Source organism: Dermochelys coriacea, chromosome 7 (genome assembly GCF_009764565.3).
Source record: "Dermochelys coriacea isolate rDerCor1 chromosome 7, rDerCor1.pri.v4, whole genome shotgun sequence".
NCBI lineage: Eukaryota > Metazoa > Chordata > Testudines > Dermochelyidae > Dermochelys > Dermochelys coriacea.
In genome coordinates this window covers 112,217,345-112,237,009 of record NC_050074.1, presented here as the reverse complement: position 1 = coordinate 112,237,009, position 19,665 = coordinate 112,217,345, and the positions used below count along the sequence as shown (strand labels likewise).

The following is a 19,665-nucleotide window of genomic DNA, read 5'->3' as shown; positions in this document are numbered from 1 at the left end:
ATAATATGGGAAAATACACAGACTCAAAGGAACTCCTTGGAAAATGGAAGAGCTGTGGAAAGAGAATCAGGACAGAAAGGAGGAAAAAAGAAGAAAAGCCATAAATGTGTGGTATCTGCCACCCTCCTCATCCAGTGCAAAGAATACCTTATATTCTTGCTCATTTTTATTTACAAAAATTTATCCCATAACTCCTTAAACTTGTTCAGATCATAATTCAGTGTATCAGCTCCTCAGGAGTGTGGTGTATGGAAAACTGTAAAAATTATAAGCTCTCACTTTAAATTCTGGTCCTGCCTCCAGGCTGGGGGCTCTATAGGGAAGTGTGAGGTCTGGGCCTAGATGACCCGGTCTGAAGAAGAACCAACTTACAGTAAGGTGCGATGAGTTGCGTTTCTCTGTTTTAGGGAGCAGCTTGTTTTTGTTTCTCGTTTCAGAATAGCAGCCATGTTAGTCTGTATTCGCAAAAAGAAAAGGAGTACTTGTGGCACCTTAGAGACTAACAAATTTATTTGAGCATAAGCTTTCGGCATCCGATGAAGTGAGCTGTAGCTCACGAAAGCTTATGCTCAAATAAATTTGTTAGTCTCTAAGATGCCACAAGTCCTCCTTTTTTTTTTGCGAATGCAGACTAACATGGCTGCTACTCTGAAATGTGTCATTATGCAAGGCACTAAATTTAGCCATATAGAGTGGAATAAGTAATGCATCCGATGAAGTGAGCTGTAACTCATGAAAGCTTATGCTCAAATAAATTTGTTTGTCTCTAAGGTGTCACAAGTACTCCTTTTCTTTTTTTGTTTCTTGTGTGTTCTGAATTCTAAGAAATAAAGTAGTGTTAAGTTGCAAGCTTCCAGCAAGGCAACTGTATGTTTTCCTCTAATATCTTTGCATGTATGCTGGGAACATGACAAGAGGAGACTATTTCGCCCATGCACTGAAGCCAAATTTTTAATATTCATATTTATATATTTAGAGGCATAATGCATATAGAAACAACTTGTCTTTACTTTGTATTTTATCCTGAAGGGTATCTAGCTTGAGAACCTCAGCTGACTGCAACAGTGACAGAATGACATGCAGGTCACTTATCAAATAAAACCAACACCTTAATCTCCACCTGGAAAGCAATACGCAGCCAATGCATATCACAGAGCAGAGTGTTGTCCGTCCCTTAGAGATAAACCACTAGATAAATGATGCACCAGTCTGCACAAACATCTGTTTTAGACTTGACTTAAGGTGCAGTCCAATGCAGTTGTTTAATTTTGAGGTGACAAACGTACAGATGACAATTGCAAAGTCCACATCTGAAAGAAACCCTCACAATCTCCTGGCCAGATAAAGATGAAATAAGAGAGACGTGGTCACTGATGTAGCTGGATCCTGACCCACTGATGGCTTTGGAGTTCAGGCAGCACCAAGCCCTCTGCCAAGGCAGCGGAGAGAGCAGTACATAAGAAAGATGTGTCAATGGCAGCTAACCCCACTGAGATGAGCAGCCACATTCTGCACAAGCTGGAGCCCCTGCACTGTTTTCCTGTTCAGTCCCAAACACAGCAAGTTCCAACAACTTGATCAGAAAGCAACCGTCACATGGATCACTACCGCCAGATCTTCATCTGGGTGTTAGAGGAAGATTTTCCTAGCAAGCTGCACATAGGAGAAGGCTTTTTCCACTACTAATACCCCATCATCTCGGCTCAATGGTGAGTTGAACGTGGCCCTGAGGCTTTGACTTCTTTGACAAATGGCAGGATGGAGAGGGAAGACATGGTTATAGCTAGATATTCCCCTTTTTACCAGCATCACCTCAGTTTGAGCCAGCTGTTCTTCTAGGCATTCTGATCTCTTGTAGGCATTCTGATCTCCTTGTGATGGCACTAACTGTGTCTGTGGAAAGTAAATACACAACTTGGTACAATTGGTATACAACTGTCAGTGGAACCTGTGGCCTTTGTCCACCTCTTCAAATGATCTCATGTGGAGGCTGACAATGGAGACAGGATGGATCCCTGTAGAATTCTGAAGGCGAGGACTTTTTGGAAGGGGAAGGATCTCTCATTCTCTGGGACCTGTTGGAGAGGATTGACTGGAGCCATTTCAGTGCTGGACCATCTACTACAGCTGCATCATGGGGATGGGTCAATAGCACCTTGTGGAGTTGAAAGCAGCAGAGGTTACTAGTATTACTCTTCCCACTAAAGCTTCATTACTGGTAGTATTTGATTCCAGAACAGCTAGTCACCACAGGTATAGCCATAGGATATGCACAGTCTCAGAATTGCTGCTCATTGTCTGTCAAACTGTACCCAACGAAAGCTACATCAGAAAAAGAATATGGCTCTAAGAGGAAATGACAAAGGCTAAGAAGTTCAGAATTAACCATCCTCTTGTACCTGAGTTCTCCAGTGCCTTCCTTAACTCCCTGATTATACTGTGCTTGCCTTTAAGAAAAGCGCTATGGAAATATAAAAGGATTCTATAGGAACTATTCTAATAGTCTACAGAATGTAACAGAAAACAATATCCTTTCTACTGGCTTTTTTAACCATCCTATAGAATGTGACAATGGTAGTTTTCTAGAGAATAGTTTTCTATTAAACTATATAGAATGGTTCAAACCAAAAATAAATATATAAATAAAATGCTAGAGAAAAAGCTATAATTGTCCATTACATTCTATAGAATTCTCCATAAAGATAGATTGTAGAGGACCCATAACTGTGTCATTCTCTTTCTCTTTAAGGGATTTCACTTATCTTAATCTCTGAAGTCTTTAGGAATTTTCCCCTAGATGATTAATTCAACGTAGTAAGCTTGTAAATGCCATAAGAAAAAAAATGATTGATAACTTTACACTCATAAGTAATAGAAATGATGCTAATGCTAGGTATAAATTATTTTAACCAAATGCACAGATTGTTTCCTCCTTTATTAGATTCAATTTCTTCTTGTTTTCTCCTTTTATCTCTTTTTATTTTTTAATACATAAGGCACCAGTGCCAGATTTTCTGCCTCACATATCCGGGAAATCGCTCACTTCAACAGCAAAGTAGCATGCCATAACAAGGCATTCAATCCCAGCAGGAGGTGCCCCACAACCTCAAATTTAGACAACAGATAAGCTGAAGTTTTTTCAAGTGCATAAAGGCTTCTAAATAAGAATTTCTCCAGACAAATGGAAGCAGTAGCTCAGCTGGTGGGGCGTGCTGCTAACCAGCACAATATACTGCAATCAGAACAGGTTTATGAACGTCATCGAACGTGCCTCACGTCACCAGTTTATAAAGATGTAAAGAAGCGACTTAAAAACATAAACAAACGTGGCATTTGTATTAGGTACTGACAGAATCCCAAGATTTCCATCAGATCACTAGCATGGAGTTGTTCATGCTCTTACTGTGGTCCTTTTAGAAATATATTTCATAAAGAAAGCTTCGGGCCCTGGGAGCAGCACGCTCTTCCAGAACCTGATCTGTGAGGAGGACCCCTGCCTATAAAGCCCAGTACTGACATCCTGGAGGGTGAACAACTAGGAACTTACACTGATTTGGAACTCTTAGGACTGTCGTAGCACAAAGAACTGCGGATGGGTGGCTGTGACATAGTCCCTCTAAATGAAACCTTGCTTAACATCTAAACCCCTACTATGGTGGTGGGTCCCAGTGTTTGAAACTCAAAGTCAGCTGGACCCACCATGATTCTGCAGGAGCAGCCATACATATCAAATGCCTGCTACTCAAACTCACACCCACTTCTGAATTAATAAAACGATCAATTCTGCTCTCTCTTTCTTTTTTGCATTTCTAAAATTTTAGTTACTTTATTAAGAAGTGCATACAGGATTGTATTCATGTAGTAAACCACTGGATACAATACAAAGAATTACAATCTGCTATAGTACCATATTAAAACAATTGTTAAAACAGTTAGCTTTTATTTAAAGAGACACTACCCAGGAATATACCCATCATATTTTTCTATTTAACAGGCTGTTACCATATTACAGAATCATTACAATGTCTATAATATGTCATTTCTAGAGATTTTATTAAATTGACTAAAATCCCTATATACTCACCTATATACTAGACCAGGCTTGGCTATCAAATGTTAATATTTAAAAAAAAATAGACAGGTGTGCTGGTTTTGTTGCAGGTGAATGTGCTTTGTCTGAGTGTTGAATAAAAGGTAACCAAATATCTTAGTTTCTATCTGTCCTCTATTTTGCTGCATATGTAACTGGCATGTTAATTTTTCCATTATCACAACCTCCCATATTTTTTGAGCCATTCCTCTACACTTGGGCTATTTTTCTCTTTTTCAATGAGAGGCTACCAATAGCCAAGCAGCTACCAGCAAGGATTAATTCTTTTTCGGTTATGTGACCATTTCAGCTAGGGAGCCCTAAAAGGATTACCAAAGGATCATTTGGTAAATATCCAACAATTTGTGGTATTTGGCTATGGAGTGCCTCTCAATACTCTCTAATGCCTGGACATGTCCACCATATATGAATAAAAGCTGCTCTTTCACCACAATTTCTCCCACATTTATCCCCATTCAATCTCTATATATCTTTTAACCTGAGTGGTGTGAAGTACCATCAAAACAGGATCTTAAAGACATTTTCTTTCATTATGCTATAGACTGAGGTTGCTGGTACTGTTTTCCAGCTCAAACCCCATTCCTCTGGGGCAATTTGTCCTAGTCCTTCACCTAGATTGTCATATTTGGACATTTTTTGTTAGGAGAGTCGTTTGCAAAGATTCATATAAATTAGTTACTATTTTTTTGTTTCCTAATTGACCAGATGCCATAACTCCTATTAAAGTAAACTTGTTTTATACAAAAAACTGTCTAGAAAGTTGAGGTACATAATGCCTGACTTGAAATACTGGTACCAGGGGAGAGAGGGCCAGTTAAAGTTAGTTTTCATCTCTAAATAAGTCAGAAAAGTTCCTCTCCTGAACAGCTAGTTAACCAGGTGTATTGAAGCTCTCTGGTTCACGATTTGGTTTAAGACCTGGATTATCTGCAAGGGTGTCAATGTAATTTATGTCACTTGGGGGTGGCTTTTTCATACTCCTGAGCAACATACAATCTACTTAAGCAGTAGTGCAAGGGTGTCATTGGTGAGGAAAGAGAACTTAACTCTAGTTCAATCACAAACACATGGAGTAGCCTTTGCTAAAGGAGGTATATCAATTTCTGAATGGCATGATTTTTTATTAATCTATGTTAGCCTAGCAATGTTTACACTGCCCCAATTTTCTTATTCAATAAGGGCCCAGTGTTTGGCTGGGTTAAAAAGCTCCAGTCCGCTACTGCTTTGAACCGGCTGGCTTGACAGTACCACAGAATATTTGACAGGTTTCAGAGTAGCAGCCGTGTTAGTCTGTATTTGCAAAAAGAAAAAGGAGTACTTGTGGCACCTTAGAGACTAACAAATTTATTAGAGCATAAGCTTTCGTCAGCTACAGCTCATCCGATGAAGTGAGCTGTAGCTCACGAAAGCTTATGCTCTAATAAATTTGTTAGTCTCTAAGGTGCCACAAGTACTCCTTTTCTTTTTACAGAATATTTGGAACAGCTAGTCCAGCCTGTTTAATAGATTTGTATATAGTATCTGCACTCACTCTTGATCTTTTCTTATTCCATATAAATTTTAACAATGTCCTTTGTAAATTTTTCAGGGCAAGGCTGGTCTCTCATTATATGTTTGTACAGAACTTCTCACAATGGGGCCTCTCGGCTCTAAGGCAATGCTAATAATAATAATTGTTTAAAAATCTTTCTGTGTTTGTTTATTCCAGATAAAACCACAGCAGGAATACAATCTAAATAGATTTTGTGGATGTTAATTCTGAAGGGATCGTTCTGATCATCTTGTGCAACTTCCTTCATAACCCAGGCCATAGAATTTGACCCAGTAGCTTCTGCATGAAACCCATATCTGGCTGAGCTAGATAGAACATATTTTTAGAAAGACATCCTATCTTATTCAAAGACTTCACGTGATGGAATTAAATTGTTCCAAAAAACAACAGACAGACATAAAAAGACAAGACAGATTAAAAAGTGGGAGCAAAAGCCCAGAGAGTTCAAATGATCACACAGCAGGTTAGTGAAGGTGCCAGGAACAGAATCTCAGTCACCCCGAACTCCCAAGTCCAGTGCTCAATCCTCTAGACCATTGGGTCTCACAGTAAAGTAAGTACCAAGTGCAATTCAGAACTCTTTAAACTCATTTTAACGATCTAGAGAATTTTCCTGAAAGCAAAGCTTGGTGGTCTGCATATTTCACATTGTCAGTGATGTTTGCACAACAGGAAATGCAGGATTTACATATTGGGAAACAACACAGCTGGACAAAACAAAGTAAAATATTGCTGGGATACTACCTCACCTTAAACACAAGATTGAAAACAAAATGTCAAAGCTTACAAAAAAGTGTCACAAAAACCTGGAACAATCTACAGCCTGGAGGATTTTAGTGCAGATACAAAAATGCTTTGAAAGTAAAAAAGGAAAATCAAAAAGAAATAGAAATACAAAAATTAAAAACACATTTAAAAACATTTCAATATATAAATGAAATGAACCCCATATTCAGCATAAAAAATAAATATTTTCTGCTCTCAGTGCAGTCAACGAGAGTGTTGCTACTAACTTCAATGAAAACAGGGTAAGGTACTTTATTTTAAACATCAGCAGGTTTCCCACCTTATTTCTTGAAGAGTGCAATACCTTTCACTTCCATGGAGATTGCCCCAGCTAATGACCATTCCAAATCTAGGTTTTCTGTTAACTTTTCATAATAATCAATCAGTCAGAATGCTGCTATGCAATCTCAGTGATAGCATTTAGAGCACTGTAATAGTTTGTTAAAGGCAAAGATATCTGCACAGTTGAAGTAAATGTCTACAAATAAAATTTGTCTTACTAGAACCAATGTCTTTTCCGGTTTCTTATAACTACTCTGCTTCGGATCATTTTTATGACTCTACCAGGGAGCCACATCTGTGCTTTTTCCATCTAGTATTCTCAAGATCTTTTCAGTTTTATATTGTCATTACCACAAAGAACTCTGGATTTGTACAACCTCAATTATTTGCTATGGGTGATAACCCTGTGTAGATAGCTAACTTAATCAGAGTTTAAGCGGGCCACTGGGTTTGCATTGGCATGCTGCTCAGAGGTGAATTTCACCCTCTCGAGATCTTGTCTTCTTGAAGAAACACAGAATTCAGCCCAGTGACACCTTGGAGGCTGGATGAAAAAGAACAATCACGCTCCTCCTTTGCCATCTCCCACTCACACCTGTTGTCATACAGTACCCTATGCCTGGCACCTTTTCTGCGCACCAAGCATCCTCCTTTTCCTCCTGAAAACTCCTTCCTCAAACTTGCTTCCTGCTGGCGTCCCTGAACTAATAATCTCCTATCAGGCATTACCTTTGCCCGCATCTTCATAAAAAGCAAACCTACTTTTGCCCGCAAACAAACCTTTGCCCACATCTTCATAAAAAACCTCCTCTTCCCCCCCCCCCATAGAAAACACAAAGAAACAGAATCCAGATTCTGTGTAAAAACTATCCTCTCCTAAGCGCTGTTTCCTGATGTTCATTCTCCTCATTCCATCTCTCATCGTATCATCCAAATGGCTTATATTGCAAGCTTTTCAGGACAAAGACCTTGTTTTTTTTCCATGTCTATAAAGTGCCATGCAAACCTGGGTTATGTGGGTCAGGCCAGATGGCTACAGGAGAGTAATAGAAGGCAGATATATTAGCCCCAAGTTAAGTTAGGTCCCTTTTCTCTGGATAAGGTAACAGGGAAGGTTCCAGAACAATCAGGAACTTTCTGGAGACAATTAAGACAGACAGGCTGATTAGAACATCTGCAGCCAATCAAGAAGCTGCTAAAATCAATTAAGGCAGGCTAATCAGGGCACCTGGGTTTAAAAAAGAGCTTACTTCAATTTGTGGTGCGCGTGTAAGGAGCTGGAAGCAAGAGGCGCTAGGAGCTGAGAGAGAATGCATACTGTTGGAGGACTGAGGAGTACAAGCATTATCAGACATGAGGAGGAAGGTCCTATGATGAGGATAAAGAAGGTGTTGGGAGGAGGCAATGGGGAAGTAGCCCAGGGAGTTGTAGCTGTCACACAGCTGTTCCAAGAGGCACTCTAGACAGCTGCATTCAACAGGGCCCTGGGCTGGAACCCGGAGTAGAGGGCGGGCCCAGGTTCCCCCCAAACCTCCCAACTCCTGGTCAGACACAGGAGGAGCTGACCTGGACTGTGGGTTCACGAAAACTGCCAAACTGAGGGCTGCCGTGAAGCTCCAAGGCGAGCAAATCCGCCAATAAGCGCAAGACCCACCAAGGTAGAGGAGGAACTTTGCTACAGTTGCTATAAATATATGCAGTGTTATTGTAGCCATGTTGGTCCAAAGATATTAAAGACACAAGGTGAGTGAGGTAATATATTTTATTGGACCAACTTCTTCTGTCGATGAAAGATACAAGCTTTTGAGCTACACAGAGCTCTTCCTGACTTGAGGCATTACATATTAAGCAAGAAATTAGGTATAGAAAATACATCTAATGTGAACAAACAGGAAACTACTCTGGATGTATTGTTTACTATCTTTGGTTGAATAGTCACTTACTCAGCTTTCACCATGATTGTTAGATTCACACAAAAACTCTTGTCATTCACTAAACAGGAAGACTCCAATGACTTTTGTTTCTTTAAATGTGCATTGTATTGAGAAACATTTTCCTTTTCACAATTTTTAAGAATACCAAAGGTTTCAGAGTAGCAGCCGTGTTAGTCTGTATTCGCAAAAAGAAAAGGAGTACTTGTGGCACCTTAGAGTCTCTAAGGTGCCACAAGTACTCCTTTTCTTTTTAAGAATACCAAAGATGATCTTGAATCCAAACAAAATCAAAAAGATTATAGGAGAAAGGGAGAACAGGGTAATATGGAAAAGTCCGACTGTGAAAAGCAATAAATAAACAAACAGATGGTCACATGGTACTGAGTGTTATCAGTAAAGCCCTTGATATTCTACAAGGCTAAAAGTCCTACATTTGCTCACAGATGAGGAAATAAGAGATTGTCAGCAGTTGGAGAATGACAAGGATGGTGTTAAATTTCAACATTCATTGGCAGAGCCAACAGTGAGTCTGTAGACTAGGATTAGTGGGTTAGTATCTAGGTGATATCTCATAGCTAAAACAAGAACTAACCTATTTACCTTTATTGCCTGTTTATGATACTGAAAATGTTTCAGCAACTGGATTTTTTGGTAACAAGTAGTATTAATAGCTCTAGATCCCAGAAGAAAAAGGACTACATTTGAAAATATGATGCAATGGCAGAAGACAGCAGACCTTTAAGACACATGGAAGAATTCTCCATGAAACTGTTGTAACTCCAAACCGTTGTATATTACAAACCAAGGACTTGTCTTCACTATCACGCTAAATCGGCGCTGCTGCAATTGATGCAGAGGCGTCAATTTAGCATGTTGAATGAAGATGCACTATGTCGACGGGAGCACATTCTCCAGTTGACGTAATTAATCCACCTCAACGAGAGGCGGAAGCTATGTCGGTGGGAGAGCATCTCCTGCCAACATAGCGCAGCGAAGACATCTCATTAAGTCAATGTAAGTTATGTCGCTCAGAGGGGTGGCTTTTTCATACTCCTGAGCAACGTAACTTACAATCAACTTAAGTAGTAGTGTAGACAAGGCCCAAGACATGCCTAAGTAGGTTCTTGTATTGCCCCATCACTGTAGTATCCAAGTGCCTTAGCTATATTAGCCATCAAGTTTTGAATCAGGCAAAAGTTATCGACTAAACATTGAGTACTCAGATGAAAGTTACATCTCTACAGGTGGGAGATGCAAAGGACTTGATAAGACTAAAAACATAAGAGGAACAGAGCTGACTAAGTGGGAGAGCTATTATGAAGAGCTATTTCTTGAACGTAACAGTTCCATGAGGACAATACTGGAAGCTTTTGTAAACTGTACTCCCTACTGTTTTGATTACAGTGTGTGCACTCTTCAAGGTATCCATGGAAACTTAAGAAAGAGGAGTTAGATTTGTTAGATCTATTTGGCACAGGGAAATGGGGCTAACTGCCAGTCTGGTAAAACCACAGCTATTTAAATCTTTAAGAGTGGAGACAGCTAAGATGAAATGCAACAGATCACTTCCCAGGCAGACCAGGAATGCATTTCCCACCCAACTCAGTAGTATAGGACATCAAGAACATTTTAAAGAAATGGTGATATTTAAGCGCTCATACTTGGCATTACAGACAACCAGCCCAGTCCCTACAGTGAACAGGGATAGGCCCACTTCTCCACCCACTCCCAAGAAAAAGGATGCCAATACCTGATGTCGCGTGACATAAGGCCATGAAAGAGGGCAGCATGGGGAACACTGGATGGTACAAGGAACTGGAGATTCTCCCAATAGAGAGAGAGTCGGTGAATAACATGCACTATACATTCCCATCTTCCAGTGGAGACAGGGTGTGGGTGAGTGGTATCCAAACGCCAGCAGAGAGAGTAAGATTGTGAGATAGATGATCTAAATCCCCAGAAGGTGAGAGAATGCAAGTGATGCTGCCAGAAGATGCTGTGGGGCATGGTACAGATTTCCCCACATTATTCCTCCACTAAAAGGTAATAAATAGTAGGTCTCTAGGTCTTCTCTTCCAAAAAGGCAACTGCAGGTAGGACAGTTCATTGAGGGAGTTTTGGGGATGGAGGAATATGGGTCTTCATGGATGGGATGATGGCATCCACAAAGTGTACAGTTCTGGATGCTTATCTGAACCCCAAACCTTTTAAAGGTCCTTCTAGCAATTTTAAAATAACTTAAAAGTTCAACAAAGATATACAGAACAACCCTTTAGAGCAGTGGTGGGCAACCTGCAGCCCGCCGCAGCTCCCATTGGCTGGAAACGGCAAACCATGGCCACTGAGAGCTCTGGGGACCATGCCTGCGGATGGTCAACGTCAGCAAGCTGTCTCACAGCCTGCAATCAGATTACCCTGATGGGCTGTATGCAGCCTGTGGGCCACAGGTTACCCACCACTGCTTTAGAGTCTGTGGGCCTTGGCTCCTGGATCTTTGGAGAATTGCTGCTGGAAAAAATAGTGTGTGTGGCCAACAATGGAAGAGAGAAAAGATACAGAGTTGACTCTTAACATGTGGAATGTTACTGTTAAGGATTCTCTCTTAAATATAGCTGTGAGTAGGGAATTTCCAGTGGTGTTGGGTAAGCTCTGCTTTGTAGTCTTAAAATCAGATTCTGGCCCCAAATCCAGAGCCTTTGAGCTGTCACAGTGGCTCTAAAGGGCCAATAAAGCTGTCTTCCTGGCTTTGGTCCTAATTCTTCACTGTCTTGCATGCTATATATAGTCATTTTCACCTGTGCAAAGTGTCACGTCCTCTGCAGTGACCAAGTTGTGCTCAATGCTGAAGGCATAGGGGTGAGAGCTAGGGGAGGGACAGATGGTTCTAAGCCACTTTTGTGGCTGCGGGATTCTGGAGCTGCAGAGAGTCAATTTAGACCCTGATGTAATTTATCACGGCCTCAAGGTTGCTCAAAGTTATAATCTCAGTTAACTGGCTTTAAAGCTGCTGTGACACCACAACCGTGCAAATCAGCCATAATGAAGCCAACGATCTGAGCCAGTAAGTGGGAAGTGGCTACTGTAACACACTGCCTGACCCATATGGTACACAGGACGCAAGGCAGTGGAGAATCGGACCCAGCAACTTCCAAAAGCAATTCTCATACGTCCTTGACCCACCCTTATGCAGTCCTAAATAGTGCTACTCGGGAGACAAGAACAAAGGCCCTCTGTGCTGAGAGCTCTCTCTCCTGTCCTTTAGATTCATTTTGTAAAGAGTATTTTAGTGCATTCTATTTTTAGACTGACTGCATTTTACTTTTCTGTTATGTGATAACATTTTTTAAAAACCCTCTGAACTTAATTTGGGAGGAATTTCCTGTTACAATATCCATTTATCAACCATTACCAGTTCACTGTGGCAATCCTACTTTTAAAACACTGCATTATCTGTTTTAAAAATACTTGTGGTATAATGAAAAGCTTCCATTTATTTTATCTGTCTTACATATATGCATTACTATGCCACTCATCACCATAGCAAATGTGAATATTTATCAGCAGTCATATCATAATATCATTCTTTTTTAACCAAAGTATGAGTCTGATCTACTCATTGATTTTGCTCTTGAGCGTAAATCTTAATCAAGTGAATACTCCAGTTCACTTCAGTGGGACTGAGTAAAATGTATTCCTATGAGCACAGCTGGTAGGAACAGACTCTGTTGGTCTGATCCTCAGCTACAGCAGAGGAGTGCTCGGCACATCTGAGGGACAGATTCAAAGGTACCCATTGTATCCCCCTCCCCCCATCCTGAGGCTGCCCTGACCCAGTGTAGAGCAGAAGGAAGGCTCCCAGGAGCACTTATGGCAGCTGATAGTCACCAGGACACAGAAACACCAGCCACAGGAATGTTACGGAAGCCCAATACAGTAACTCCTCACTTAAAGTCATCCCGGTTAACTTTGTTTCGTTATTAGATTGCTGATCTCTTAGAGAATATACTCATTTAAAGTTGCGCAATGTTCTGTTATAAGGTTGTTTGGCTTGCCTCTTTCCGCCTGCCTGGAGCTCCTGCCAGGGAGCGGGGTCAGGACGTGGGGGCTTACTCCACTCCCCCTGCCCGGCATTCCAGCCCGGGAGCGGGCAACCCCCGACCCCGCTCCTTGGCAGGAGTGCTGGGTGGGTGGAACAGGGGGAGCTCCCACGCCCTGACCCCACTTCCCGGCTGGAACGCCGGGCGGGCGGAGCAGGGCAAGCCCCCACGTCCTGACCCCGCTCCCTGGCAGGAGCTCCAGGCAGGCAGAGTGGGGCAAAGCCCCACACCCCAACCCCACTACACCCCTGCCTCAACCAAGCTTCACAATTATCACTAGGGAGTCCAATATTAAATTGTTTAAAATTATTTAAAACTTATACTCTACATGTATATAATGTCTTTTGTCTGGCAAAAAAAGTTTCCCTAGAATCTAGCCCCCACCCGATTTACATTAATTCTTATGCAGAAATTGGATTTGCTTAAAGTAACATTTTTCAGGAACCAAACTACAACGTTAAGTGAGGAATTACTGTACTTCAGATTTCCCCTATGTTATGGTGACACCTCTCCCCCAAGGGCCATATCCCCATTATTTAGAGTGCACCAGAGTGCTCGTGCAAAGTGGCTGCATCGTGCACTCCGGGATCGGGGCCCGTATATTTAAGAGTTTTAGAACTCTCTCATATTAGTTCTGCCTGACACTCTACCCTCTTTCCTGTTGGTGAATTCAAGCTGAACAGACCTGAGTGTCAGTCAGCAACCTCGATTTAGCTTTTTTAATCTAATGAGGTTGTTAGATGGAAAGCTGATGAATGCTATACAAAGCCTAATAAATAAGTAAATAATTATGAAGAGACAAATAGGTCAAAACGTAGCATTTAACAAAGAGGTGCAAGGTACTTACCTGCAAACTTGTGGCAACTGTCAAATTAAATTTACATTAAAAAAAAAAAAAAAGGAAATACAGCCCAACAGTTTCCTCACAAAATTTGCTAACAGTTTACAGAACAGTATGTCAATGGATTAAGATCTTTCCTCTCCTAATCTCAAAACTGTGCACTTACATGAAACTGCTTTCTTCTATTCGTGCTTTCCATAATTATTTGAGACCAAGAGTGACCTTAGCACAGTGTAAACATACAAATATTCATGGCCTCTGTTCTACAGAGCATACAATCTAGTATAGACAGAGAGGGATTTTCAAAAACACTTAATAGGAGACTAATTCTACGTCTCACTGAAGTCAAGAGTAAAACTCCCACTGTTAGAGTTAGGCTAACACTATTTTTGGAAATCCCACCTACAGGGCTGATTTTCTGCCTGGAGTTCCTCCACTGAAGTCAGAGTAACGTCAGTGATGAGTTTAGCTCATACTGCATGGAAGAAACCAGACACGTACTGAAAGTGGACGGGATACCAGTGTGATAGTAAGGAAGTGCTGGAACCGTTCACCGGTCACGCTGCACGCCTTTGCAGAAAAACAGTGTTTTAAGGGTGGATTTGAATGAGCAGAGGGGGGGGTTGTTTGGTGCACAGGAAGAGAGTAGGGAACACCATGCAAGATGAGAAAAAGAATGGGGAGGATACAAAGGGAGTGGTTGTGATAGAGGCTTGGTATGGCACAGGGAAGTGGTTCTCCACCAGGAGTCCGGGTTCCACTGGGGGTCCGCGAGCAGGTTTCAGAGGGTCTGCCAAAATAAGCCAGACAGCAGGGCCAGCATTAGACTCACTGGGGCCCGGGGCTGAAGCCAAAGCCCCATCACCCTGGACTGAAACTGAAGCCCAAGGAACATTGCTTTGTGGCAATTGCCCTGCTTGCTACCTCCAAATACCAGCCCTGGCTTTGAATCTACTGGATATGCAGAAAAAGAGTTGTTGTGGCACAGGCGGGCCATGGAGTTTTTATAGCGGGGGGGGGGCTGAGAAAGAAAAAAGGTTGAGCACCCCTGGCATAGGGAACTGGGGAAAACAAAATCAGGCATGTGGCCAGGAGAGGAGTTATGCACAGCCTTGAAGGAAAGGACCAGAAGCCTGAACCTAATGCAGCAGGAGAGGTGAAGCCCATAATGGGAATCGAAGTTGACAGCAACATGCCCAATACAATGAGAAGCTGACGCTGGCAAGTCACATGAGAACCTCAACTGAGGAAATCTGTGATCACGCAAAACAAACACTCAACAAAAAATGATGGGGGTGATGAATGTCATTAAAATCTTTTAAAATGTATTATCCTAATCTGAATAAAAATGACGTTGTGAGAGAACTGAATGGATTCAAATTCCACCTTTTACAGTTATGGGGCCAGATTTGATGCACCTGAGGCAACAGTCCTGTCCTCCTGCATAAAAGCTGCTCTAACTTGCAGTGACAGTCCATGTCCCAAAGAGGTTACGCCAGCTCCTGGGGATAGCTGTGGTGTAGGGATACCTTAGCCACCGTCGCTACATTGGCTCAGAGTGTGGGGGAATAGGGGCTGTTACATCAGATCTATACCATCTGAGTATGCCCCTATGTTCACAGATTCCAAAGCCAAAAGGGACCATTGTGATCATCTAGTCTGATTTCCTGCATAACAGGCCATAGAACTTCCCCACCAAAATTCTTTTGAACTACAGCATATCTGGAAAAAAAAAATCCAATCTTGATTTTAAAATTGCCCGAGAAGAGCCTATTATCAAATATTTGTTCCCAGTGAAGGTACTTATAGGCTGTGATCAAGTGACTCCTTAACCTTCTCTTTAAGATAAATAGGTTGAGCTCCTTGAGTCTTGGCACGTTTTCAAATCCTTTCATCATTCTTGTTGCTCTTCTCCAAACCTTCTCCAATTTATCAACATTCTTCTTGAACTGTGGACACAGTACTCCAGCAGCGGTCACACCAGTGCCAAATATTTAGGTAAAATAACCTCTACTCCTATTTAGGATTCCCCCGTTTATGCATCCACCAATACCATTAGCCTTTCTGGCCAGTGTCACACTGGGAGCTCACGTTCAGCTGACTATCTGCCACAACCCCCAAATGATTTTCAGAGTCATTGATTCCCAGAAGTCCCCCATCCTGTAAGTATGGCTTACTTTCTTTGTTCCTGGATGTATACATTTATATTTAGTATATCCAAATGCATGTAGTTTGCTCGTGCCCAACTTACCAAGCAATTCTGATTTCTCTGTAACAGTGACCTGTCCTCTTCGTTACTCACCAATCTCTAATCTTTGTGCCATCTGCAAACTTTATTAGTGGTGATTTTATATTCTCAGGTCATTGATAAAAAATGTTTAATAGGGTAGGGCCAAGAACCGATCTCTAAGGGACCCCATTAGAAACATACCTGCTTGATGACTATTCCACATTTACAATTCTATATTGAGACCTGTTTCAGAGTAGCAGCCGTGTTAGTCTGTATTTGCAAAAAAGAAAAGGAGTACTTGTGGCACCTTAGAGACTAACAAATTTATTTGAGCATAAGCTTTCGTGAGCTACAGAATGAGATCTATCAACTAGCCAGTTTTTAATCCATTTAATGAGTGCCTGTTAATTTTGTATCATTCTAATTTTTTAATCAAAACGTTGTACTAAGTCAAATACTTTAAGAAGTCTAAATATATAACAGCAACATTATTACCTTTATCAATCAAACTTGTAATCCCATCAAAAAAACTTAAGTTAGTTTGACAGGACCTATTTTCCATAAACCCAGTGTAGGACAGATCCTCTGGGGCCTGATAGGCTTTAGGGAAACTTTGCATCAGTGGAGAAGCAAAATGTCATCCTAGCACAGGGCAGGGTCTGGTTCATGGGCTAAAATGTGCTATACATTCAGGTTAAAAGCTTATCACACTGTGTACTGTTAAAAAAAAAATTACAAAAAAACAAACTTATCTGCTAAATTGATGTCATTTGAATATGAACCAATGGTTTATATTTATTTAAAATAGTATTATTAAAGCTTTAACACAACAGTTTCTGTGAATAAAATTAGTCATGCTCATGAGAGCCAAACTGCAAATACTGCAATGCTGTGCTTCTTGTAGCCATAAAAATGATTAACTGCTGGCGCATACAGCATTTTGCTATTTTACATAGTGTGTGTCATTTTTGCAGCACACTACCCTGCTATACATTTTTGCAGCCCTAACACTACCAATATACATACTCTCATTTAGCAGTATTTTTTTTTCAGATTCCTTTTTCTCCAACTGTTTCAGTGTTCTATAGACTACAAAAGATGTAAGCATGTCTAGTATGACAAATCGTTACTTTGCTATATCATAGTCTTTCTTATAGTGGAATCCTTCCTGCTTAGGTTCTTCCTTGGACCATTTAATTTCAACATTGCAATACACCAGATTTGCAATTAACTATGTGTAAAAATATGTAATATACTGTCATCTAACAGATGGGTGAATCTGCTTTCTACTCTTCCCTTTGTCTATAGCTGTCTGCTATAACATTATAGTTAACTTCATCAAGCCAGAGACACAAATCATTAGAGCCTTTATTTAAAAAAAAATAATAATATACATGAGGGGAAGGGGAGTATTGGAGTTCCCAGCAACTCTTGGCAAGCAAAGCAACAAAAAAGCAAAGCAGATAACTTTAAGATTCAACTAGTTTTTCAAATAATGTTCTGTTCTACAGTTTTCAAAATGGATGTTCTCGGACATTCCCATTTAAGATGCATTGCAGTTGAACGACTTCATTCGGGAATATTCTCCTCTAAGCCACATGCTAATACCATATAAACCCAGTCCTTTATTTCTCTCTACATCATCATCTAGAATTTTATTTGTGCAGAGACTGGAATTCAAAGTTACAATGTTTTCAAACCTCTGCAGCAGCCATATGGAGAAGAAGCAAGTACATCACACTGGCTATATTTTATTCCCCTATAATTATTTTTTGCAGTCTGATAATAACCATACTGTGCTGGCACCCTTTACAGACAGATGCATACACAAGGCAGTTCCTTGCCCCCCAAAACATCATTGTTTTATTCCTATGCACTGTAATTTCAAATGGACCAATATTTTTTAAAATTATTAGAATCCTCCTGATCTGGATAAAAGGAGACCCAGAACAGCTCCTGTTTTTGATTTTACAAAGTCAAAGCCCCATACACAAGGTTTTGCAAAACTGCCTCTGGTTTTATCCCATCTCTGAGACTCCTTAGATTTGGAGCTATCTGGCTGCTCCAGGATGCTGAAGATATGATGTGCTCCAAAGGGGGCGGGGAAGATGATGCTGTATCACAAACCCCAGGTCAGCACATCGATGCACCGACAGGCCTGCCTCTCTATTAGTCTAAGATGCCGCTTCCCTTGATTTCAGTCGGAGAAGCACCTGACTTGAACTACAACGCGTGCCCTTGCCCAGAGTCCGACCCCCATCCTGGGAGAGGAGACTGGCCAGTGGCAGACACGGGGAGAGAGGCCTGGGCTAGCGGGGGGGGGGGGTGTACATGCCTTTGGGGAACAGCTGCTGCATTGGCAGCTTTGTCGGGGTCCCATCGCCGCGGGCCCCGCCCCGCCCCGCCCCGCCCCACTTGCAGAGGGGGCAGCCCGGGGACGGGCAAGCGGGGGCATCACGTTCCTCCGCATTGTGTTGTCACCTGGCTCCCCCCCCCCACACCAGCCCCCTCCCGGCCGGCTGCACGGACTCCCCCCTGGAGCCCGCGCGGGGTGAGCGGCGGCGGCTGCCCCTCGGCCCCCTCCCGGGGTCGCGTCCGGCTCAAACTCTTCGGTCCCGGACTGCGGCTGGCTCGGGAGACGCGTGGCCACCCCGCCCGGGAGAGCCCGGCGGCTGCCCCGGGGAAAACCGCTCGGCGGCGCTCCGCGACTGTATCGGAGCCTCCAGCCCGCCCCGGGCCACTATCCCCACCCCGCGCCGGGCGCGGAGCGCTCCCCAGCCTCAGCCGCGCGGCCCTGGCTTGAGCCCCCGCCCCGCCCCGCCCCGCGGCCGTCCGCGCTAAGGCACGCGGAGGGCTCGAGCCCGCTGCACGCGGAGCCACGGCTGTGGCGCCTCCCGCAGCCGGCGTCCTTCCGCGCGCGCGCGCGCGCGCCCTGCAGAGCCCCACGCGCGCGCCCGGCCCCGTGCTGCCCAGGCTGAGGTGAGCCACAGCCCCAGGCGCCGGCCCGGGCAGGTTTCCCGCTTCGCGGGGGGGGGCCGGCGCGTGGCCGGCCGGGGCTCCCCCGCCGCAGGCGCAAGGGAAGGCGGTTCCTCCTACCTGCGCTGCCGCCCTCCGGCTCGGCCATGGCTTGGAGCCGCCTCTCGCCCCTCTCTCCGTCCTGCCGCCGGAGCCCAGCAGCCTCACGCGGCAGCCTGAGCCATCGCCGGCTGCGGCTTCCTCCTGAGCCCGGCCGAGGCTTCGCTCCTTCTTCCCTCCCTCCTAGCGCCTTCCCACAGGCGGCGCAGGGGAGCCGGCTCAGCGTTTGACCCCAGTGCTCAGAAGCCTTTGCTGCGGGCTGCAGGGCTGGGACTGCTCAGCTTGCTGCAGAGCCCCTCCCCTGCAAGCGTGCGCTCGCTCTCCCCTCCCCTCCCGCAGGGCACCCCGGGCTGCAACTGACAGCATCGCTTATGGAGCTGCTAAATGATGGAGAAGCTCAGGGGAGGGACGGATCCAGCCTGGCTTTGAATGAATCATAGAATCATAGAATATCAGGGTTGGAAGGGACCTCAGGAGGTCATCTAGTCCAACCCCCTGCTCAAAGCAGGACCAATCCCCAATTTTTGCCCCAGATCCCTAAATGGCCCCCCCTCAAGGATTGAACTCACAACCCAGGGTTTAGCAGGCCAATGCTCAAACCACTGGGTCTTTCGTGGTCATTGCCGTCGCTTTCGGGGCGCAAATGAAGCTGACAGCGTCATGAGGCTAGTTCCAGACTAAGCACCCTGCCCATGGCTGAGTGGTTGGAGGCTGGAGCGCGCGGCTTATAGCACGGACTGGCCCTTTGTGCGCAGAA

General features: G+C 43.5%; 1 protein-coding gene across 1 annotated transcript in view; it reads right to left on the bottom strand.

Annotated features, from left to right (window-relative positions):
• The window catches only part of HSPA12A (heat shock protein family A (Hsp70) member 12A), an 84,962-nt gene extending 65,622 nt beyond the window's left edge, over positions 1-19,340 (bottom strand). Inside the window, exon 1 of the mRNA XM_038411538.2 lies at positions 18,930-19,340. Within this exon, the coding sequence (XP_038267466.1) occupies positions 18,930-18,957 (28 nt within the window). The 5' untranslated portion in view covers positions 18,958-19,340. The remainder of the gene's footprint in view (positions 1-18,929) is intronic.
• Positions 19,341-19,665: the final 325 nt, after the last annotated feature.